Source organism: Puma concolor, chromosome F2 (assembly GCF_028749965.1).
Source record: "Puma concolor isolate L17-30 chromosome F2, mPumCon1.1.hap2, whole genome shotgun sequence".
Taxonomy (NCBI): domain Eukaryota; kingdom Metazoa; phylum Chordata; class Mammalia; order Carnivora; family Felidae; genus Puma; species Puma concolor.
The window spans coordinates 37,503,130-37,528,065 of NC_141684.1; the positions used below are offsets into that span (position 1 = coordinate 37,503,130).

General features: G+C 38.8%; 1 protein-coding gene, 1 long non-coding RNA gene and 1 other non-coding gene across 6 annotated transcripts in view; 2 read left to right on the top strand and 1 right to left on the bottom strand.

Annotated features, from left to right (window-relative positions):
• The window catches only part of SPAG1 (sperm associated antigen 1), an 84,864-nt gene extending 64,073 nt beyond the window's left edge, over positions 1–20,791 (bottom strand). For 2 of the 4 annotated variants that reach the window (XM_025922710.2, XM_086694909.1), the window contains exons 1-7: positions 20,293–20,791; positions 17,313–17,454; positions 15,123–15,282; positions 8,449–8,574; positions 4,264–4,328; positions 3,558–3,667; positions 2,611–2,716 (exon numbers count right to left, since the gene is read on the bottom strand). In XM_025922710.2, the coding sequence (XP_025778495.2) occupies positions 2,611–2,716; positions 3,558–3,667; positions 4,264–4,328; positions 8,449–8,574; positions 15,123–15,282; positions 17,313–17,452 (707 nt within the window). In that variant the 5' untranslated portion in view covers positions 17,453–17,454; positions 20,293–20,791. Of the gene's footprint in view, positions 1–2,610; positions 2,717–3,557; positions 3,668–4,263; positions 4,329–8,448; positions 8,575–15,122; positions 15,283–17,312; positions 17,455–20,292 lie in introns of those variants that run through there. The other 2 variants (XM_086694910.1, XM_086694911.1) reach the window with 2 other exon arrangements.
• On the top strand, positions 2,467–2,539 carry TRNAR-CCU (transfer RNA arginine (anticodon CCU)). Its single transcript has one exon. It is a non-coding gene; the product is annotated as a tRNA-Arg (tRNA).
• LOC147571957 (uncharacterized) lies at positions 19,941–21,127 on the top strand. Its single transcript, XR_015246478.1, has 2 exons — positions 19,941–20,348; positions 20,743–21,127. It is a non-coding gene; the product is annotated as an uncharacterized LOC147571957 (long non-coding RNA).
• Positions 21,128–24,936: the final 3,809 nt, after the last annotated feature.

Sequence of the window (24,936 nt, forward strand, 5' to 3'; positions counted from 1 at the left end):
CAATCACAACTAATACCCTTTATTAAGCTATTATGTTGAGTTTAGTTTATAATCTAAAAACAGGAGTTTAGCTTATAATCTAAAAGATTTAACTCTAAGGCAATGCTCATAATTTAATCTGAGAAGTTTAACTGAAGAAAAACAGGTGAGTAGTAGTAACTGAGGAATACAGACTTTACGAGCACATTTTGTTGTGTTAAGAGTATGAATGCAAAATAACTGATGAGAGAAGGAACTTACAACCTACTTGGTTGCTGTTTAAAAAGTTGATTTGGAATGCTGTGAAATAATGTATTCCGAAGTATAGGAAAGATAAGGGTATTGGTGCGTTGAGTTTTCTAAATCCAGAAGAATACAGGATGAAAATGGAAGAGCCAGAAAAAGTAGCAATTTACTAAGATCATTAAAGATAATTATAAAGCAATGACATGGTTGGGTAGAGACCAAACACAGAAAATACAAGTAAGAATAACTAATACAAGTACCTGACACTGAGCACTTCCCACGTGCCAGGCACTCAACACTAAGCTCCTTTAATTCTCACTACAATCCACGAAAGACATATTACTGCTCTTCCTACTTTACGGATGAAAAAAAATGATGTAACAGAAAGGCTAAGTAACATGCCCAAGGCCACAAGTTAGTAAATGAGAATCAGGACTCAAACCCAGTCTACTCCAGCACCTGCTATTGTTACCACCGTGTTATCCTGCCTTTCAGTATGTTGCTTTATTTAGTCCTCACAGCTGCTCCGAAGTAGGCACTACACCAGCGTCATCACACTGAGAAAACTGAGGCAAGAGAGGTGAGGAATCTGCCCGACGTCAGAAAGTGGCAGTCTGAGTTCCTTTAGCCATTATGCCATGCCGCTTTACTTTTTCCCTCTTTGATTTCTTTTTTTTTTTAATTTTTTTTCTTAATGTTTATTTTTGAGAGAGACAGAGAGACAGAGTACAAAGGGGAGGGGCCGAGAGAGAGAGGGAGACACAGAATCTGAAGCAGGCTCCAGGCTCCGAGCTGTCAGCACAAGGCCCAACGGGGCTTAAACTCACGGGCTGTGAGATCATGACCGGAGCTGAAGTTGGACGCTTAACTGACTGAGCCACCCAGGTGCCCCTCCCTCTATGATTTCTTAAAAGAAGACAAGAAAAATTTTGTTCCCTATAATAGACTAAGATACTCCACTGGTGGAAATCTACAAAAAGAGAACAACATCAGTATTGATGTCCATCTATCTGAAAGGGGAAGACTATACTGAATAAAAGAACATACCTTGTATGTCCACCTAATCAGAAGAGATAAAATGCTTTAGAGACACAACATTGAAAAAGAAAATCTTCTTTTCAAAGGTGGATAAAAGTTTGTAGAGAGTTTATTTCTAAGATGGTGTAAGGGATTCTATCAGCACAATTAGTTTGTAACAATGTTTTAGGAAATTAGTCTACTTTTCATGGACTATAAGAGCTTCAAAAGCTCATATAGGTATTTATTGAACATCTACTATGAACCAAGAACTTTGTTGGACACTGGGAATACAAAGGTATAAAAAAACTGACAAGGGCACTATGCTCTGACAGAGCTTACAGTCTACTTACTATCAAATCACACGAACTTAAATTATACCTCCAATAAGTACCACAAAGGAGAGGCAAGACTGGGGGCGCCTGGGTGGCTTGGTCGGTTAAGCGTCCGACTTCGGGTCAGGTCATGATCTCACGGTCCGTGAGTTCGAGCCCCGCGTCGGGCTCTGTGATGACCGCTCAGAGCCTGGAGCCTGTTTCAGATTCTGTGTCTCCCTCTCTCTCTGCCCCTCCCCTGTTCATGCTCTGTCTCTCTCTGTCTCAAAAACAAATAAACGTCAAAAAAAAAAATTTAAAAAAAAAAGGAGAGGCAAGACTGCTACAAGAGCATATAAATTAGGGGTTAAGGGTGGGGAGGAGTGGAGGGTAGGGTAAAGATTTAACCTTGTCTGGGAGGTAAAGGAAGACTTCCCCCAAAGAAGTAAAGCATGGGATGAGATCTGAAGGTAAGTTAGAATTAACTAGATAATGAGAAAAGGAAAGAATATTTTACACAGAGACCCAGCATATGCAAAGACCCTGTGGTGGGAGGTAGTATCATAAGTGTCATGATTAAATCTAGGCAGTATGACTACAGAACCTGAATTCTTAACCTCTATGCTATATGGACTTTCTGTCGAGTTCCATTCAGATGCCTTCTATTTTCTCTGTCAAATAGGAAAGTTAGGACCTCTGTCAAAACTGGGGGTGGGGTGGGGAGCTTAAAGGGTTGAGAAAAAGTATTTAAAAAACAAACCAAACACAAGTAAATTTATGATAAATCATAAGTATAATATCTTAAATGATTCTGAAAGACTTTTTATTTATATCATTTCAACAATTAAATAGAAACATTATCTTTTTTTTTTTTTTTTTTAAATGGGAAGTTTAAACCACTACAAAGGGTTCCTGGCTGGCTCAGTTGGTAAAGCATGTGACTCCTGATCTCAGGGTCATGAGTTCAAGCCCCATGTTGGGCTTGGAGCCTACTTAAAAAAAAAAAAAAGAAAAAAAAAAAAAAGCAACATAAATCACAGAAAAATCTGCTCACCTAGTATAATACATCACAGCCTCCTCATAATCTCCTGAGTTGAAAGCTTCATTTCCTTTTTCCTTTTCACGAGTAGCAAGGGAAGTCTTTTCTTTCTCAGTTAGACCTAGAAATAAATTATCTGCTATAAATAAAAAAATATATAATTGAATAGAATTTTAAAAAAATTTAAATCCAAGAATGCTTACTTCAACAGAAGCAGTAAATTGTGAAGGAAATAAAAGGAAATAGAAGGTTTCTTAAGTTTAGGAAATGTTTCTTTAAATCATCACAATTTGTGAGTGTTTAGATTTTTTCTATTATTGGTTTTACTTCACTTTAAAGGAGCTATACACCTATGGACTTCAAATGAAAACAAACTGCTATATCTTTTTATTTTGAGGTAAAAAGAAAAAAAATGAGGTATCTGGAGAAAAAGAGGATTTGAAAAAAAGTGAAAAATTATAGTAAAAACATAGTTTTATACTTATATTTTTGAGTCTTACTAAACCTCAGTGTAACTATTACTTATAAAATTAGGTAGTTAAAGGATGGAACTGAATTTGTTAGAGGTGGTCAACTCTAGGAGAAAATCCATGAACTTTTAATGGAAATCTGTACTGCTTAAAAAGAAGGTCTTCTATGGGGCGCCTGGGTGGCGCAGTCGGTTGGGCATCCGACTTCGGCCAGGTCACGATCTCGCGGTCCGTGGGTTCGAGCCCCGCGTCAGGCTCTGGGCTGATGGCTCAGAGCCTGGAGCCTGTTTCCGATTCTGTGTCTCCCTCTCTCTCTGCCCCTCCCCCGTTCACGCTCTGTCTCTCTCTGTCCCCAAAATAAATAAACGTTGAAAAAAAAAAAAAATTTAAAAAGAAGGTCTTCTAGACCTTCTAGACCTAATAGCTTTTACTATAATTTTTAAAATGTAAACTGTAAAGACTACTAAATTATTCTTATTTTTCCCCAATTACCTGCTGTGTCTATTCTTGTCTCAATTTTAGACAAATGTGACTTGTTGTTTACTACGGCTTTTTCTTTGTAATCTTCGTCAATTTTTGAACATTCTTTTTCCACGTCAAATCTTAAATGAAAGGAAAAAAACTGAAAAAATGTACATTCTAAGAAAATAAAATATATTATTGATATTCTTATAGTTGTACCACTGTGCCTTTAGAGACATATTCTGAAAATGCGTAATAGGTTTATGCCACAAATTACCTGTTTCACTCTTAGAAACCATGCAACTCATTGAGGATCTACATGGGGTTTTTTTGTTTTGTTTTGTTTTTAACGTTTATTTATTTTTGAGAGAGAGAGAGACAGAGTGCAACCAGGGGAGGAGCAGAGAGAGAGGGAAGAGGATATACATGTTAATCAGACCGAAACTGTTCAGAGCTTTGTAATTAAAATTATAATTTATCTATTTAAAATGTTTGTTCCTTTTTCTTTTCAGTGGGCATAGGATTACCTATTTTTGGTTGCTTTTATAAACAAAAGGATGCTATAGATATTTATTCAGTGAAAAATGAAGATCAAAAGTGCTTAGACCAGATACTCTTAGTACTCTGCCAAAGTAACTTGGTAGTTCAGATTTATAATAATTAAGAGATTACTACAATATTCTATGATAGAGAATTTTTCAGTGACAAGTTTTGTATAAAGAAATATAAAACATACTTATCCCATTCTGCATAATCCCTTGGGATTTTCCTTTTAGTTGGTCTACTATTAGAATATTTTTCCTGAAAGAATAAAATCATATTTTATGAGACATATTTAACATAAGATTAGATTTTATGATAAACACAATGTGAAGTATTGGATTAAGACATACCAATTAAGAAAAATAGGTACTCTTGAAGTTATAACAACTCCAGTATTGTAACTATAACATACAGTATGTTAAAAAAGGATTTTAAATTGGTAGTTAATTCTGGGAGCGATCTACAGGACTTTAAGTACATATATAAAATTTAAAAACTTACGTGTGTGAAATTTCATTTTTAGTGATTTTCTTGTAACAAAAAAGTAATGAACTATCATTCAGTCTTTTAAAACCTAGGCACTGGAGAAATAAGATTAACTACTTTGGTGCATTAGAATAGTTTTGTTTCCAATGACAGATTCCCAACTGGGACTAATTCTATTAAAAAAAATAAACTATTGGCTTATGTAACCAAACTGATGAAGAGGCAGCAGTATTGCTAGATAAAAGATTCTGATACCCCCTCCAGCTCTTCCACTCTCCCCTTGTCCCCAGTCCCTGTTTCTTTCTGCCTACTGATTTCCTTTTCCCCGCTGGCTCTTCTTTTTCCACGTAGCAGGCATAGTGGCCACAAGCAGTGTGGGATTATAAACTCACGGGACTCCCAATCAGAAAGGAAAAGGAGAGGGCACCTGGGTGGCTCAGTCGGTTGAGCACCCGACTCTTGATTGGTTCAGGTCCTGGTCCCAGGGTCATGGGATTGAGCCCCGAGTTGGGGTCTGCGCCGAGCATGGAGCCTGCTTGGGATTCTCTCTCTCCTTTTGCCCCTTTCCCTCTTTCTCCCAATCACATGCTCTCTCTCTCTCTCTCTAAAATTAAAATTAAAATTAAAAAATTAAAGTCTTTATAAAAAGAAAAAAAAAAGAAAGGAAGGAAGGAAGGAAGGAAAAGGAGAATGACTCCTCTCTAACTTCAGTTAGAGAAATCCCAGGGAAGGATTCAGGATTGGCTAGCTTGGGTCAGGTGCCCATCCCTAAGCAGACACTAGCTCCCTGCCATTCAGCAGCCCAACCTCGGTCACATGCCCCCCACAAGCACCAGAAGGGAAACAGAGGAAAGCAAACAATAGCCATAATGTTCAACAGTTTCTTAAATGGTTTCTTAAAAGTTAGTCACAATCTGAAACCACTTTGAATGGGTCATTTACCTATGCACAATTTTGTAACATTGGGCAACGGTCACTTGGAGTTATGCAGATCTTCCAAATATTCCTACATTTCATTTTACAGTTTAAAAATCTTGGGGCACCTGGGTGGCTCAGTCGGTTGAGAGTCCCACTTCGGCTCAGGTCATGATTTCACTGTTGGTGAATTTGAAACCAGCGCTGGGCTCCCTGCTGTCAGTGCACAGCCCATTTTGGATCCTCTGTCCCCCCCCCCCCCCAAATAAACATTTAAAAAGTAAACAAATAAAAATAAAAATCGTATCTGTTAATATCTGCATGGAGCTCATCAGAAAAGTCTTTAAGTATCCCCTTAAGGAGAAATTTTTTTGTCACAACTATTTAAGAGCCATATAAGATTCTGAAATACTCTAAGCTGCACTTGAAAGCCCAGATTTTATCACTAGCAAAAACCACTGTCAGTTCTTTTCCTTAAAGTGACACTCCCACTTGATTCATTTTCAATACAGTGTCTGTTAAACACCTAAGTCTGAATAACCACAATTTGTCTGTCAATCACTCTTTCAAGTTAAAAACTGTTCATGGGGCGCCTGGGTGGCTCAGTCGGTTAAGCGTCCGACTTCGCTCAGGTCATGATCTCGCGGTCCGTGAGTTTGAGCCCCACGTCGGGCCCTGTGCTGACAGCTCAGAGCCTGGAGCCTGTTTCGGGTTCTGTGTCTCCCTCTCTCTGCCCCTGCCCCGTTCATGCTCTGTCTCTCTCTGTCTCAAAAATCAATAAACGTTAAAAAAAAAAAAAACAAAAGGGGCGCCTGGGTGGCGCAGTCGGTTAAGCGTCCGACTTCAGCCAGGTCACGATCTCGCGGTCCGTGAGTTCGAGCCCCGCGTCAGGCTCTGGGCTGATGGCTCAGAGCCTGGAGCCTGTTTCCGATTCTGTGTCTCCCTCTCTCTCTGCCCCTCCCCCGTTCATGCTCTGTCTCTCTCTGTCCCAAAAATAAATAAAAACGTTGAAAAAAAAAATTAAAAAAAAAACAAAAAAAAACCAAAAAAAAACTGTTCCAGGAAAAAGTGCTTACTTAAGCTGGCAAACTGAACTGAACCTACAAATCTCAAAATAACCTAGATTTCTCTTCACCATGAAGTGCTTTTCATTTTTGTGTGTGTGTGTTTTAAGTTTATTTATTTATTTTGACATGGTGAGGGTTGGGGAGAGAGAGAGAGAGAGAGAGAGAGAAAGAAACATTTCAAGCAGGCTCCATGCTGTTAGCACAGAGCCCGATGCACGGGGCTCGATCCTCTAAACCATGAGATCATGACCTGAGCCAAGATCAAGAGTCGATGTTTAACTGACTGAGCCACCTTGGCGGCTCTTGAAGCATTTTTTTGAATACTTCATATTTTGTCACACAGAATAGTAAAAAGATAAGTCCTCAAGACTCAAGATTTAACAAAATAAAGAAGTCTTGTTGTTTCATAGAAGACATTTTTAAGTTAAATTGGAATGTTTACTATAAATGGGTAGCAGTGGAGAAAAGTAACTACTAGTATAGTTTGGTCCCACTCACTGCCTTGATTTGTGCTAAGACACCAGCAGCTGCACCTGCTGCAAATGTCAACACAGAGAAAAAGACAAAGAATTAGCATTATTTTTTAAAATAGCATTGACTTTCTAGACCCTCTGGAAGGATCTCTGGGACACCCAGGATCCACGGATCATACTTTCATAATCACAATACCACACTGAACTATATAACCTCCTGTTACATTTTTACAGCACAGACTTAGCACAAAACGGGTGTCCAATAAAAACAAATTTATTGATTACAGACAGTGGCATCCTTACAATATTACTGTGTACCTTGGTTACATGAGTTATTCTTAATGGGGAGTAAAAAGATGCAGGAAAGTTAATTATCAGAGAGCTGTGTGATGAAGAGCTATGGATGTTTTTTAAATAAAATTGAGTATTCAAAGAAGAAATGAGAATAACAATAACGAGTTAATCCAGAATGAAGAGATCTGGGTAGCCAATCTTCCACAAATGATAGGAATAAAGGAAAAAATTGGGGGGAGAGGGAATGGAATGTGTGATCCATGTAACAGCCCAGAGACTCCCAATGCCTGTGAGACAATGGCTTAGATTCTATAATATCCGAGTCAGGTGGATGCTCAGAAGCTCAGTTGTAACCTGAAGTTAAGTATAAATGGACCCGGAGGCACATAGGTGGCTCAGTTGGTTAAGCATCTGACTCTGGATTTCGGCTCAGGTCATGATCTCACAGTTAGTGAGATCAAGCCCTGTGTCAGGCCCTGTGCTGTTGGGCTCTGTATGGGATTCTCTCTCTCTCTCCATCTCCTCCACTCACCCTCTCTCTTGCTCTCTCTCTCTCAAAATAAATACATAAACATTAAAAAAAATATATAAATGGACCTAGAACTCCAACAGGTTTTTTCTCTATGAAACCCATGGGTTAAAAAGGACAGGTCTACAGAACAAAATAGGGATCAACCACAGAAAAATCATCACAAGGGGCTGGGGAAATAAGGGGGAAAATATGCAATAAACAGAGGAATGACATATATAACTGCTTGAGTACTTTAAGTCCATAGTTAATTATGTTACAAATTATTTCCTCTATGCTTCTACTGGACAGATAAAATTATTCCCTGAAATGCTCACACACTGAATTAGATCTTATGAGCACATAAGATCATGGCATAACAAATGAAAAATGAAGAAAGGCGGTAAGCTCAAGATGCAAGTCTTCAAAGGGAAATGGCATTTCATTTTGATCACCAGGTGATGAAACACAGCCAACTCAAGAAGGCAATAGCACACGGCCAGCTGAAGGATAACCCCCACTCTCAGAGGACATCACACTGTGGTTACTCTGATTAAACTGAGCTAGCGCCCTCAATAAACAACAATCGTCTCCCCCCCCCCCACCCACCCACTCCCCACACCAAAATGGCCTACCTTACTAACATGAAGACGGCTGTTTGAACCACGAACTGGAGGCAAATTATCTTCCACCACTGGAAATGTTTCAGTTTCATGAAAGTATATTTTATTTTCTTCATTTTTAATTTCTGATACCCAACTCTGAGAAGAGGGAGAAGAAAGATGAACATACAGTTTGAAGTAATTAACCAGGTGTTAGAAAGGACTATACATCATCATAGTTTCTTAAGTGTTCATTTTTGGGGGGACTATTTGGTCATGCCATTCTATCTGTAATGTTCTTCTGCTATTTTATTTTTTTTAATGTTTATTTATTTTAAGGACAGAGAGCATGAATAGGGGAGGGCAGAGGGAGATAGAGAATACCAAGCATGCTCTGCGCCATCAGCAGAAAGCCCTATGTGGGGCTTGAACTCACCAACTGTGAGATCATGCCATGAGCCAAAATCAAGAGTTGGACCCTTAACCAACTGAGCCACTCAGGCGCCCCAATCTACTCTTCCTTTAAATTGTGGTAAAATACACAAAACAAAATGCATCACCTTAACCATTTTTAAGTGTACAGTTCAGGATTGTTACACACATTCACATGGTGCTGCCCTTCCTACTTTCATTATCTTGCAAGCTTACTCTCATCCCTTCAAACAAGCTTTTCCTGAACTTCCTGGTTGGACTCGAAATGCTCCTCCTCCATGTATTAGCACAGAGATTTAAAATCATCCATGTATTGTTCATCTCTCTCACATTCTGTAAATTCCTTTGGAGGCAGAACCTATGTCTTCGTCTCATCTTCGTTATGTATGAACCTAGCACAGTGCCTGGCACATAACAGGTTCGTAATAATGTCTATTAAACTGAATTGTTACAGGTTCTAGGAAGAAATTGAGAGGTTTCTTTGTTATCTGTGAAATTCTATTATTATTATTCAGCAGCTATATAGTGAGGGTCTAATATATGTCAAACCATATTAAATTAGACATGGTTGATATAGTGATAAACTATATTATCTGCATCAGGAGGCAGGGAGACAAAAAGGAGGCAGACAGGTGAAACAGAAGAAGAAACAGAAAAACAGTAAGGGAAGAAAGGTGAAAAGGAAGAGGAGGAATTACAAAAGAAGAAAGAAAGAGAGAAGGGGGGCAGGGGGCAGCAGCACAGAGAGGGAGAAGTGGCAGGGAAAAGCATGAAAGAAAGGGAGATGAGGAGACAAAATCAAGAAGTGACTGAGAAAGAACACACGGTTGGGAAAAAGCAGATTCTGCAACTAAAACTAAGCTGTTTTTCCCTGGAAAATAAAGCCAAAGAACTCTGGACATAAACTACTATTTTAACTCGTAGATTAATTACCAGATTTTCAATTTCAAGTCAATAAAATGGCAAAATGAGAAAGTTTTTAAAAGTGTAGTTTCCTGGGTTAGAGAATACATATTCCTCAAAATTGTCTTCAAATATATTATCCAACCCAGTAAAATATGCTGAATAAATAAAGTAAAACAACAAAGAACTATTTCTCCAGAATCCATTTGAGGAAGTTATCTCTTCAGCAAAAGGAAACCACAAAGAACTCTGAGGAAACACAGCAAATATGTATCTGGTGGAGAGGAAGTTTTCCTAAATATAAATGCAAGAAAAGATAATAAAGGATAAAACCAAGAAGAGTTATCACATAAAATATTTTTAATGAATAAACATGAAGAACACCACACACAACATTTAAAAGACTAATGACAAATTGAAAGAAAATTTAGACTATATACGACAGATCTCTTACAAATTAGTAAGAAACACAGCAATAGAAAAATCAATAAAGGGATATCTCCTCCTGGCCCTGATAGAGTATCAGGGACTGGATTCACCCTCTTGCTTAACTCTAGAAAACCAGATAAAATATATGAAACAACGATTTTCAGACACTGGACAATAGATAGCACAGGACAATGATCCCTGAAAGAAAGGCAACAAACGAGGTAAGTCCTGCATCTGTCCCAATTTACTGCTATAATTTCCAGGCTACAACATAGGGAAGGGCAACCCAAACAGCCCTGTGGTCTCATTGAATTCAGAGGAACAGAGTGCAGGCTTCAGGGAGGCAAAGACTGCAGAGATACGGGGTGCAAAATAGCCAAGAAGAGGGAGCCAGACAGAGCGACAACACTAAAGATGACCTGAATAGCACTGTATATCTGTTCAAGAAATTTAATTCATAGTCAAAATCTTGCTTATAAAGAAAACTTGAGACCTAGATGGTATCAATGGTGAATTCTGGAAAATATTTAAGGAAGAAATAACAGCAATTACACACAATCTTTCCTAGAAAATTCAAGAAGAGAGAACACGTCCCAACTCATTCTAAAAAGCCACCATTACCATGTTACCAATACCAGACAACAACATTACAAGAAAACTACAGACTAGGAACTCTCATGACTGCAGACACAAATATACTTCAAAAGATTTTAGCAAATTAAATCCAGCAATATATAAAAAAGACACATCATGACCAAGTAGAATTTATCCCTGAGTGCTAGACTGGTATAACATTTGAAAAGAGTGCACATAATATACCTTATTAACAGGCTACAAAGAAAATCTTATTTTCCTCTCAATGCAGGAAAAGAATTTATAAACTTCTATAACTATTCATGATAAAAATTCTCATCAAATAAGGAATAGAAGGGACCCTCCTCAGCATTATAAAGGGTCACATCATAAAATCTAAAGGCAACATTATACTTAATGGTGAAGAAAAAGCTGAATGATAATCTCCCTAATATTGTGAGCAAGACAAGGATATTTGCTCTTACCATTTCTATTCAACATTGTACTAGAGAGCCAAGCCTGTGCAATAATGAAAGTAAAAGAAATAAAAGGCAGCCATTCTGGAAAAGCCAAAGGAGACCTTTTATTATTTGTGGGTAACATGATCCTAAATATAAAAAATTCCAATGAATCTAAAAAAAAGTTACTAGAACTAATTTGTAAATGTAACAGTCAATATAGGAAGACCATAAACTATAAACTTGCAATGGACAAATAAAAATGAAATTAAAATTCCACTGATATGAGGTATCTACATTAGTCAAACTTATGAAACAGAAAGTAGAATGGTGTTTGCCAGGGGCTGAAGGCACGGGGAATTGGAGAACTGTTGTTTAATGGGTATAGAGCTTCAGTTTTATAAAATAAAGTTCTGAAGATTGATTATACAAGATGAATATAACACTACTGAACTGTATACTCAAAAATCTCTGAATATAATGGGCACCTGGAATGGCTTAGTCAGTTAAGCGTGTGATTCTTGGTTTCAGCTCAGGTCATGATCCCACAGTTTGTGAGATTGAGCCCCGTGTCGGGCTCTGCGCTGACAGCATGGAGCCTGCTTGGGATTCTCTGTCTCCCTCTCTCCCTGCCCCTCCCCACTCATGCTCACACTCTCTCTCTCAAAATAAATAAACTTCAAAAAATTTAAAAAATTAAAAAAATTTTTTTCATGTCTGAATATAACAATGTGAATATAACACTAATGTACACTTAAAAATGGCTAAGATGGTAAATTTTGTGTGATACGTATTTTATTACACCAAAAACAAATAAATACATAGTACATACATAAAATTTCATAACTAAAGTGACTTAGAATAAGCAAAAAAATTGAAATTAAAAAACATTAACTTTGGGGTGCCTGGGTGGCTCAATCAGTTAAGCATCCTTCTCTTGATTTCAGCTCAAGTCATGATCCTACAGTTTGTGAGTTAAGCCCCTCATCAAGCTCTGCACTAACAAAGCAGAGCCTGCTTGGGATTCCTTCTCTCCCTGTCTCTCTGCCCCTCCCACACGCATGCTCTCTCTCTCTCTCTCTCTCTCTCTCTCTCAAAATAAATAAATAAAACTTAAAAAATTTTTAAAAATAAAAAACATTAACTTTTACAATAGCATAAAGTATATTATATACTTAGGAATAAATTTTAAAAATATGCAAGAACTACACACTAAAAAAAACTACAAGATACAGGGACAAAACTTTAAAGAAGACTTAAATGAACAGAAAACATATGATGTTCACGGATCAGAGAATTTCAATATTGTTAAGATGTCAATTATTCCAAAATTGATCCATAAATTCATCACAATCCCAACCCAAAGACAAGCAAGTTATTTTGTAGTAACTGGCAAGCAAACGACCTACAAGAGCTAAAACAACGATGAAAAAAGAGAACAAAGTTGGAGGACTTGTACTATCCAATTTTAGACTTAATATAAGCCTTACCACAATCAAGAGAATGAGGTACTGGAGTAAAGAGAGCCATTAGATTAATGAAAGAGAATAGAGAGAGTCCAGAAATAGACCCCTACATACACGGTCAATTCATTTTTGACAATGCTACCAAGGTGTTCCATGGGGAAAGGATAATCTTTCATTAAATGGTGCTTGAAACCTTGAATACCTATATTGTATGTGTGTATCCAAAAATGATAACTGATCCTAGAACTAAATTTAAAAGTTAAAGCTAGAAACTTTCTAGAAGAATCATATGAAGGAACTTGGGGATCTGGGATTATTAGACAAAGACTTCCTAAATAGGACACAAAGTACAGACTGTAAAAGAAAAATTGATTTTATCAAATTAAAAACCTTTGCTCTTCCAAAGACACTATTAAAAAAATGAAAAGGGAATCCACAGGATATAGAAAATACCTGCAAATGGTGTATCTAATGAAAGATACGTGTGTTACAACTCAATAAGAACACAAATAATTCAATTTTTTTTTAATGGGCAAAGGATTTCAAGACTTTTCACAAAAGAAGATCTATGTATGGCAAATAAGCACATGAAAAGACACTCAGGAAAGTCAGTCATTAAAATGGAAATTAAAACCACAATGAAACACCACGGCATACTTAATAAAATAGCTAAAATTAACAAAACTGGCATTACGAACTGCCAACCAGGATGCAGAGCAACAGGAACTTTTCTTTTGTTAACGATTATTTATTATCGAGAGACAGAGAGAGACAGCATGAGTGGGGGAGGAACAGAGAGAGAGAATCCGAAGCAGGCTCCAGGCTCTGAGCTGTTACCACAGAGCCTGATGCAGGGCTTCAACTCACGAACCATGAAATCATGACCTGAACTGAAGGCAGACGCTTAACCAACTGAGCCAGCCACCCAGGCACCCCAGCAACAGGAACTTTTATACACTGCTGGCAGGAATGCCACTTTGGAAAACATTTTGCTCAACCGGAAAGTGGATAAACGAACTGTGAGATACCCACACAATTCAATGCTGCTCAGCGATTAAAAGAAACCAACTGTGAACATGCAACAACGTAGACACATCTCAAAAGCATGATGCCAAATGACAGAAGACACAAAAGACCACACATACTGTATGGCTACATTTATAGGAAAGTCTAGAAAAGACAAATCCGTATGACAGAAAGCAGATCAGCGGTTACCAGGGACCAGGGTGTGGAGTCAGCATTGACTACACAGGGGCACAAGAAAACTTTTTAGGCTAATAGAAATGTTTTATAGCATATACATGTGTCAAAACTCAGTGAAATGTAGACCATTGCTATTTTTTATTGAATGTAAATTATACCTCAATAAAGCTAAATCACTAAAGATATAGCTATTAACAAAAGAAGAAATTCAACTGATAAAAAAATTTAATGTTGCTAGTAATCAAATACATCCTTATCATGTTTTCAATTATTTAATTGATTAAAAAATGATTACAGTATCCAGTGAAGAATACCTTAATTTTTTTTTAATGTTTATTTATTTTTGAGAGAGAGATAGGGACAGAGCGTGTGCACAAGAGAGTAGGCAGGGGAGGGGCAGAGAGAGAAGAAGACACAGAATCCAAAGCAGGCTCCAGCCTCTGAGCTGTCAGCGCAGAGCCCAAAGCAGGGCTCGGGCTCACGGAACACGAGATCATGACCTGAGCTAAAGTCAGACACTTAACCGACTGAGCCACCCAAGGGCCCCCGTGAAGAATGCCTTAAACGGGCATTCTTATATACTGTTGGCAAAAAGGCACAACTTTTCTGAGAATATGCAAATGTGTCTCAACAGTCTTAGAATTATTCAAATCCTTTGATCAAGCAGCTTGAATACTAATAATTTATCCTGAGGAAATAACCAGGATGATACAAAAGAAATTATAAATCAACATGTTTGTAGAGCTCTATTTACAGAAGCTGAGTGAATTATTTTCTTGATAGAATTTTGTTCAGTCATTTAAAATACACACGTGGGGCACCTGGATGGCTCAGTCAGTTAAGTGTCGGACTTCGGCTCAGGGCATGATCTCCTGCTTCAAGAGTTCGAGCCCCGCGTCGGGCTTTGTGCTGACAGTTCAGAGCCTGGAGCCTGCTTCAGGTTCTGTGTTTCCCTCTCTCTCTGCCCGTCCCCACTTGTGCTGTTTTTCCCTCTCTCTCAAAAATAAATAAACACCAAAAAATATATAAAATAAAACAAAATACACACGTGGATGTACAGACACAAACATACACATTCACAATATTCTCCTGCGTATGAGAAGCAACCAATACTACGTGATTGCCACTAAAAGCCATTCACTGACAAAAAAGGAAAGAAGTCTATGATTTTGGAAAAGTGAAGTGGACATATATTTAATGTGACAATGTCACAAAACCCACAAAAACCGGGGTCACTCTATACCTTTATATCACCGTCAATTTTTTCCCATTCTTCTGCTGTAAAGCTGGATGCTGTTGCTGCAGGCTTATCTTTCCTCAAAGCTCTACTTTCAGGAGCCAAGCCTTTAAGGCGCTTTTCACAAAATTCCGTAAGTTCAGGATAATATCCTTCCTCACCAGACCTTTAAAAAAAATTCAGACTTTGGAGTTACCACTTTATTTAGAGATCATGTAGTCTGGTGGTTTACAGGCTGGGCTCTGTGGAGCAGAGGGGTTCTGTGGAGATCTCCAGGGCAGCCCCTGCACAGGGATGAGGGCCGGAGTGTGGGCTCCCCACTCCCCTTCCTCAACCAGCACAACCTCCATTTTTACGTTACTCTATGGAGTGAAGCTGCGAAGGAAAAAATGGAGCCCCAAAGACACCAGTTTCCATCACACACTTTGAAAGTTGAGTAAGTAACATTTTCTCTCCTCTGTAACGTGTTCACTTTGTTACATAAGATAATTTTAACTTACAAATGGAAATTCAATATTAGAGATAGGCACACAGTGAGACTGGATTTCCCTTCCAAGGAGGAGTTTGTAGCTCAATTTTTTTCCCCCAAAGGGATAGGAAGAAAATGGCGAAGGAAGGGTTCAGAACAACACATCTCTAACCAACCATTCCAGGAACAGAATTCACTCCTAGAGAGTTAAATGGAAAACTCTGTTCATGGCTGTTTAAAGAAAATCAATCCTTTCCATTTCTCTTGTAAGCCTGTTTACTTTTAAATTTTTAGAAAAATTGAGAAAAAAAATCCCACTTTCAAATTAAAATTTTTAAAATAAGTTCCAAACCGGGGCGCCTGGGTGGCTCAGTCGGTTGAGCCTCCGACTTCAGCTCAGGTCACGATCTCACGGTCTGTGAGTTCGAGCCCCGCGTCGGGCTCTGGGCTGATGGCTCAGAGCCTGGAGCCTGCTTCCGATTCTGTGTCTCCCTCTCTCTCTGCCCCTCCCCCGTTCATGCTCTGTCTCTCTCTGTCTCAAAAATAAATAAACTTTAAAAAAAAAAATTATTAAATAAGTTCCAAACCAATGCAATGTAATTTAATTAAGCCATTCACAGAATTTCTTAGAACCAACATAACGTGGCTTTTAAACTCTTCCATCGTGCAAACTTCTCATTTGCTTTATCAGTCCTTGACCAAACATAAATGAAAAGGTGCATACACTGCTGAGAAAAAAAGGAAAAATATGATATCTTTCATCGTTCCATTTCAGAAATGATGAGGTTATGACATCTACTCTGCCTGGGCATAAGCAGGGATGCTTAGGGAGGACAGGAGGCTGAAGGTGTTAACAGAGAAAAAAAGGACAGGACACAGTGATGAGGAAGGGGGTCACAAGGGAAAAAATATAGAACTGCCACCAAGCAAAAGCAATACTATTGATGTGCTCAAAAGGAGTAATTCCTGTTCCACAAGTGCTTCTGCAATATTAGGAAGGAAAGGAAAACCCCCCATGACATCCAAAATAGGTGGCACAGATTGGTATGCCACAGGGCAGTGTTTCTTGGAATGGGCTCCCTTGACCACCTGCATGTCAATAAGCCAGGCACTTGTTTAAAAACATATGTTCCTGGGCCCCACTCCAGATTTCCTGAGGCAGGATCTCTGGGAATGGGACCCTCAAATTTGCATTTTTAACAACCATATCTGATGTATATTAAAGTCTAATAATCACCACCACGGGGTCCTCCCCCTAAGAAGGCCCAGATCCCCTGCCTTCTGGTCCTACTTCCTGATCTTCCCGTCATCCTCTCTTGTGACCAGCTCACAGTAAGTTGGCATCTTTGTTGGCAGATAGTATGGAGGGGGAGAGTACCAAAGAACTTTATCAACCGGTAGGCTGGTGAGCTAACCTTATCTCCTAATGGCTACTCCTACGGCTACTTTACCTTCTCCTAGAAAACGTGGAGGAAGCAAGAAAAATATCCTCTTGAATACTAATGAGCCTAAATGGCATGCTGGAAGTAGACCTAGCCAGAACCCTCCAAACTAACCACTGGATCAAAACAATGATTTTGGAACCTAACTTGGGGGAAAAACAAAACAAAACAAAAAAACCAACATCAATGTTTGAAAAATTTCTGCAATATTTCTGAGAGTTTCAACTTTCAGAAGGCACGATATAATTGGCACACTGAAACATAAAATGATTTTTGAATGCTTACCTGAGCACACAAAGAATTTTTTCCAAGTGTTTAACATCTGAACATTTTTCAATATACTTGAAATCCAAATGTTCAACGGGAATTTTAAATGTTTTTGTTGTTCCAAAACCCCACAATGATGGATAATCTTTGGTAGTCATGGCTGAAATGTAGCACAGAAAAAAGTTATGAAGTATATACATAGTAAGACTTAATTTGGATAGTAGTAACCATCTAGGCATTTCTGTAACATTTATTTTTCAAGTCTATGGAAAAGGAGCTGTGTTTTTTCTAAGAAGGAAGGCTGCTCATTTTAAACTCTCTCTCCCTGATAACAACAGTTAAGTCATTCCCTGCCTTTACATTCCCTGCTGCCGTCACATCAACGAACAGCTCCCAGATCTGTGTTCTAATGGCACTGTGCCCATACCTTTCTCATGGCATGTATTTTTTTTTAATTTTTTTTTTTAACGTTTATTTATTTTTTGGGGGACAGAGAGAGACAGAGCATGAACGGGGGAGGGGCAGAGAGAGAGGGAGACACAGAATCGGAAACAGGCTCCAGGCTCTGAGCCATCAGCCCAGAGCCCGACGCAGGGCTCGAACTCACGGACCGCGAGATCGTGACCTGGCTGAAGTCGGACACTTAACCGACTGCGCCACCCAGGCGCCCCTCATGGCATGTATTTTAATTATGTATTTTTGTCTTCCCTTCTAGACAGTGAGATCTTACTTTATTCATCATCATATATTCAGGACTAACATAAGTAGTGCCTTAGACCTTTAAGAAACACTTGCTGAGGGGCACCTGGGTGGCTCAGTTGGTTAAGTGTCCAACTTCAGCTCAGGTCATGATCTCACGGCTCATGAGTTCGAACCCCACATCAGGCTCTGTGCTGACAGCTCGGAGCCTGGAGCCTGCTTTGGATTCTGCGTCTCCCTCTCTGCCCCTCCCCTGCTCGTACTCTATCTCTCTCTCAAAAAAAATAAACATTAAAAAAAAAAATTAAAAAAAAAAAAAAGAAATGCTGAGCTGAAATGGGAATGGGGGCCTTGGACAGTTTCACTTTAAGGATACTGCTGCTAATTATGATGATAATAATAACAGCAAAAAATACACAGTTCTAAATGAGTGCTGGGCACCACCCTAAGAACTTTACATACATTACCTCATTTAATCTTTCAACTACTGTAACAGGTAGGTTTTATTTTAAGTAAAGTGCTGTAATAACAGTTAACACTTAGGGATCTAAGTTACTGTATGCCATGGATTATCTCACATAATCTTCAAAACCACTCTCGAGAGGGGAATTAATAATTACTATTGTACAGATACGGAAGTTGGTATTTTAAGTAACCTGCTCGAAGTCATGTAACTACTAAATAGTGAAGTGGGGATTTGAATCTCAGTTGGCAACTGCAGAGCCTACATACTTAGCATCACACCCAGGCTTTTCATCTGCAGGTGGCAACCCCTGGAATCAATTTAGTGAGTTGCGATTAGCACTGTCTTACAATGAGACAGAACAGAACAGCAACAAAAATATCTGACTACTTCACATACCATTAAAGTAAATACTTGTTTTGTAAAAACTTTTATTTCATGTCTATACAAATGACAAATGTGTGGAAATACATGCACATGTTGCAAATAAATTTATCATGAGTCATTGCCAAAAATGTTTAAAAACACTGCAGTAAAACATATTGGTTTATAAATTTTAAAACAATTAAGTAGCAATGGGTCTAATTCACCAGGAGTATTTCCTCCAGCATGCCTGCCCTCTGGGATTCTGGTCCTACATCAGACCTCTGCAGAGAGGTGCTTCTGGTCCTCCATGTTCCTGCTGGCCTTGACTTGGGCATAGAAAAGGGATTGCCAGTTCATCAGCTCTTGGATGAAATCCAACTGAGAACTGAGATTATGGTTTGCACACTATACTGGCAAGGCCCAGGATGATGAATATGTCCCATCACAAGGACAGCTTTAAGGGTAGAAGTTACTGGAGAGCAACATGAAGAACTTTTAAATGATTGCCGCTGCCCAGAAAAGAATGGGTTGCATTAGTAGAATTTTTCCAAAGAGTTGGAGGATCTTTCATGGGAGAAACTTAAAAACATCCAACAGGATTAAAATACATGATCTCAAATTGAATTTATCTTGCAACCCCTGAAATTTCACGATTTGAAGAAATCACAGTGAAAAGCATTTGAAATAGCAGAGCCATCTCTTACCTAAGCAAATGAATTTCATTCTGCACAGTTTTAACATTTCCCTGAAAATCCTTTTTGAAAACTACCATGTTTGTTTGGGCTGTTTTCCGGCACAATGCGCATCTTACTAAATGTTAATTCTCAAGTTCCAAAGAGGAAGTCATACAATATTCGCTCTCATTTGAACCTTTCCACATCTGTTTGGAATTTGATTAGGAAAAACCTCGGTCCTAGTTGGATTTAATCTCTTCATCATCATCCTGATCCACATCTATTTCCCATATTCCCTAATCAGCGGGCAGAAATAACCTCCAGTGCAAAGTGTGATGCGCAACAAGAAAACCGGTTTTCTTCCACCTGGGCACCTTCTTTCCAGAAACCACAGGGCCGAGCGCCCCCTGCAGGCGGAGACCGAAAGGAAATGGCTTCCTCAGCCATAGCAACGGTTTGTATACAGCGCGGCCGCCGAGGGGCGGGGGAGGCTGGCCAGGGACAGGCCGGGAACCCTCAGCTCTACAGCCAACCCAAAGGTCAACGGGCCCTTGAGGACACTGAGATTGCTCCCCATTCCCCAGCTCTGGTCGCCGCCGGCGGACCCCAGCAACCCCCGTCCCAACATCGGCCACCGTCAGCTGCAGGAAACTAAAGCCCGTTTGTTCATCCCATAACTCGCTCCCTCAGTCGAGTCCGACCGTACATTTGCTTCTTAGGGTCCGCCTTTCACCCCAGCTCCCTGAGGGAACTGCGATGGGAAGATGTAATTTACGCCTGGCCGGCAGGTACTCACCTGGCTCTCAGACCCAGCGTTGTGGAAGGACGAGACCGCTACACAATTCACCGCAGGTGCCGATATGGGGGGAGTGTCGCCCCGCCTGGGTACCCAAAGGCCAGAGGCTGAGCGCCGGGGGCGGGACTAGAGCCTCTGCGAATGATTGGCTGGCCCTCGATCTGCCGCACTGATTGGCCTCCGCGCCCAGCTTTGCCGGCACAGATCATTGGGGAGAAGTTAAGAGTCCAAGTGAGAGGGTTCCCTTTCTGTTTTGCATTCGTTTTTGATGGCGTTAAAACGCCGTTACAGTTCTGGATAGTTAAAACTATCCAGAACTGTAAACTGATAACCATTCCATTTCAATTTTAGAAATATAATTAAATGTTCAGGATATCTACAAGGCAATCCAGATTCAGCCCTTCCCCTTTAGACAAAAGAGTAAATGAAAGATTCTGCCTTCCTTTGCAGGTGTTCAACATTTTCTGACCGCTGGTTGAGTCAGACACTGTACTGGGCACCGGGATACAAAAGCAAATAAGGCACAATACAATCCAAATGAATAAAACAATAGGTATCATTTGTGGGGAAATAGATTTCACTTTATAATTTCAGATTAGTGCCTGGCACATAACAGGAATTCATTAATGCAATTCGCCCTCCTCTCTGCACTTAAATTAAATCTACAGTCCTTTAGCAGCACCAATAGTGGTAAAAACTCTGCTAAAAACATGATTAACATTTATTATTATTTCCATTGCCAGTGCTAGAGAATGTTAAATTTGATATTTATAGACAGATTCAAACTTTAGCATAATCCTTAGTAAGCTTTATTAAATTGTCATGGGGAACGTCATCACATGCCCCAATCCATGCATAATCATTTCACACCTCATTCCAGCCAACAAACTTCACTCAAAACTATGTCCTAGGTTTAAAACACTGGCTATTCTAACTTCCAGCATGGGAGAAATCCTTTAAATATTCGGTGAAATGGTTGTAATTCCACATGCCCTGTAATTTTCTTTTCACTGTTTTCTTCTGGTTATAATTATGTATATACATTTATGCTGAATAAACAAGTAGGATAAAAAGTAAAATGACTGGAATAGACTATGTAGGCAAAAGAAAATTATCACTATCATCTTCATAGAGTTAAGACTTGCATCCAAGAAACAAGGATGGATATATACTTTTTCTTTGAATGTATATATATTCAAATATATTTTTGAAGAAAAACTAATAACCTTGTAGAAATTAAAATTATACCAGAAATGAAAATCCCAATAAATGGATTAGAAACTAAAATTGAGGAGTGCCTGGCTGGCTGTTAGTGGAGCGTGTGACTCTTGATTTTGGGGTCATTAATTGAGGCCCCATGTTGTGTGTAGAGCTTACTTTAAAAAAAAAAAAAAAGAAAGAAAAATTGAAGGCACCTTTTACAGAGCAAAGAAACAAAGGAAAAGGAAAGATAAGAAAGGCCAATGAAGTCTAATATTAGATTTTTAAAAAAAGACCTAGAGAGAAGAAAATATCGAGGGCAGGAAGTTACTAAACAATTCAAGAAAATTTCCCAGAATTGAAGAGCTTTACTTTCCAGGTTGAAAGTACCCACCCAAGTGACCAGAACAGTGGAAAAGAGCCCCATACCAAGGCACATATTATAAAATTTCGATACACTGGCAAGGAAAACTCTAATTTTCCAGAAAGAAAAGTCATCACACACAAAGAATTAGATAGAAGAATGGTTTTGGATTTCTCAACGATATTGGAAACTAGTGGACTATAAAACAATCCTTCAAAATTCTGATGCTGGTGAAGAACACCAGAAAAGATCATTTCAACGCAGGGGGAAAAGCATGGGAAAGGACAGATAAGAAAGAAATAAGTCCTGTTACCTGCTTAAGGAACTGCAGAGATCTCCTTAGAACCAAAAGATTAAGTGGTTTAAGTGGGCTGAACTTGTGACAGAGATAGAAAAGGAGTCATATTATCAAGAATCAAATATACCATTCCCAATAGTTTTGACTTTATCAAAATGGAGAGCTACTGAGGATTTTCAGCAGGACAGCGCCATGAAATCTGTATTTCAGAAAGAGCAATCTCAAGAGTATGGAGACAGCAAGGCCCATAGCTGGAAGACTAATCCTAAAACTAACAAAATCATCTTTGTGGAAAACAGTAATACTTAGACAGTAATGGTGGTAATAGTTAACATTTGTTAGGGTAAAAGCTTTTATGGATTTTCTTTTGCAACTAACCTCTGAGGTAGGTGCTATTATTTCATGCCTATACTACAAATGAGGAAAGCGAATCCTGGTGAAGTCACACGGCCAGTCAATAAAGGACACTGGATATCTGAACCCAAAGCCTTTTACCAAGTCCATACTGTTTACTAAGCTCTTAAGTACTAACCAATAAGTCTCATTAACCTCAACTTCAAAATGTTATGTTACAACCAAGTACTTCTTACTTCCCTCCACAGCTACCACCCTGGCTCAGCCATCATTATTATCCTGAACTATTTACATGTGGCCCTTAACTAGCTTGCCCATCCATCACCCATTCCTACATTGTCCATTCTTACAGAACAGCTCAAGTAAGTCTTAATCCGTATCACTCTCCTGCTTACTCCCATCCCGAGACCGTAAGTGAGCAGGCCTCCCTGCCTACCTCAAAGTGTGTATCACAAGGGCTTCATTCTGAAGTGTGAACAAGGCAAGCTTACTTTCAACCCCTGAGCCATTATATACTGGCTATTTCCTCAATTTCAGGGATACTCCTTCCTCTTGTCTTGCTATGTCAGGTTCCTTCTCATCCTCCAGCCCTCTGCTCAAAGAGCCAGTCCCCCTTGACCAATTTTCTACACAGAATTGTTCTAGGAGGGGTGGAAGTGTCCATGGATTTGTATATGTGAAGAGGCAACTCATTTTTACATCTTCTCAGTTTACACTTTCATACCTTATGTATTTTATTAAGAGTGGCCATTTCTGATTTCATCTACTATTTTTAAATTTTTCATAACTTCAATCTCTGAAGGTAACTTCAGAATCTCAAAGCACTGTACTGACCATCATAAATTCCTTCATTTTGACAATGAAGCTGAAGTTAAATGAACTGGCCAGTCACTGAGTAGCAAGGCTGGATTTGAACCTGTTTCCATGCATTTTTCATGAACATACATATCCATAGTCATTGGTAAGCAGTTTAAGTAGGCAACAAGTTATATGTCAACTTTAAGCTCAGATTTACTGATTTTTATATTTATACATCACTATTCAAAAGAATCTTTTAAAGCAATTATATATCTTTTGTCTTTTTTTTTTCCTTAAAAAGGCAAGAGGTAAAATTACTTCCATTTTTATAGATGAAAGGGACACAAAGAGGTGACTGATTGAAATGTTGGTCTTGGATTCCAGTGGTAATACTTTTTCCATTAAACCACTGTCTAATTAACAAGCTAACAATATTCAATTAAACTAACAATATGTAAAAGACCTAGGATGAAATAAAAAAGTTAACAGCAACATTATCCAAAGTGTTGGGAGTTTTTTAGGGGACTGTCGTATCATATTTATTTGGGACTCTTTTATCTAAAAGAGACAAGGTCAAGGAACATAGCAGAATTACAAAATTATGAAAGCCATGGCTAAAGAAAACCTAGACCTAGGAAGCACTCTTTAAAAATTTCAGCATGGTAGTACTTTGTACAGCACATAATAAATTTACAGAACTTAATATTCAAAGACAGTGGTAGAAACACAGGGGTTTTTTTTTTTAAATGGCATGATGAAGATTTTGAATTTCAGACACACATAGCTATTAGTGAAGGTGGAATGTATCTACTCTTTGAAATGATTATCAGAGGACATTCCATAGTGATGGAATCCTGGAACAGATGGAGTGTCTGAGTATCCATATCCCTAAGATCAAGGCAAAAGTTTTAAACATCCAACCACAGTTCAGTGTAAACTAGTCCCTTTTTTAATATCCTGAAAGCAGAATTTTTTACCTTAATGACTGCACCTCAGAAACTACACCTGCCTTAATAGTCTGCCTCATCCACTTTACCTAGGGTTGACTTTGCCTTACAGAAACAACCATTGAAGTTTCTTTTCCCTCACCCAAGATTTAAAAAATAGTTAAGCATTTTATCAGAAGGCCTATACCAAGTAACAAATGAAAAATATAACTCAAAATAATGCATGCATTATATGTGTGACAGTAAGTACACTGGTATACTCAATACAAAATGATGCTGGAGGGTTTACAGATTTGATGTAAAACAGTAGTTTCCAAGGAACTTACTTAATCAGACCTTCACAGGGCACTGGTAAACTTCATTCTCAACAAGGCCCCTACAAGATTCTAGGTCTTGATTAAAAGTGTGATTTAGGGAAGCACTTTTAACTTTCCCTATGTGTCAGATTACACATACAATACAAGTGAATTAGGGGTGCCCAGGTGGCTGAAACAGCTGAGTGTCCCACTTGGGCTCAGGTCATGATCTCACGGTTCTTGAGTTTGAGACCCACATCAGGCTTGCTGCTGTCAGTGCACAGATCCAAGAACCTGCTTCAGATATGCTGTCCCCCTCTCTCTGCCCCTCCCTTGCTCGTACTCTCTCAAAAATAAACATTAAAAAAAAAAGGAAATTATAAATAA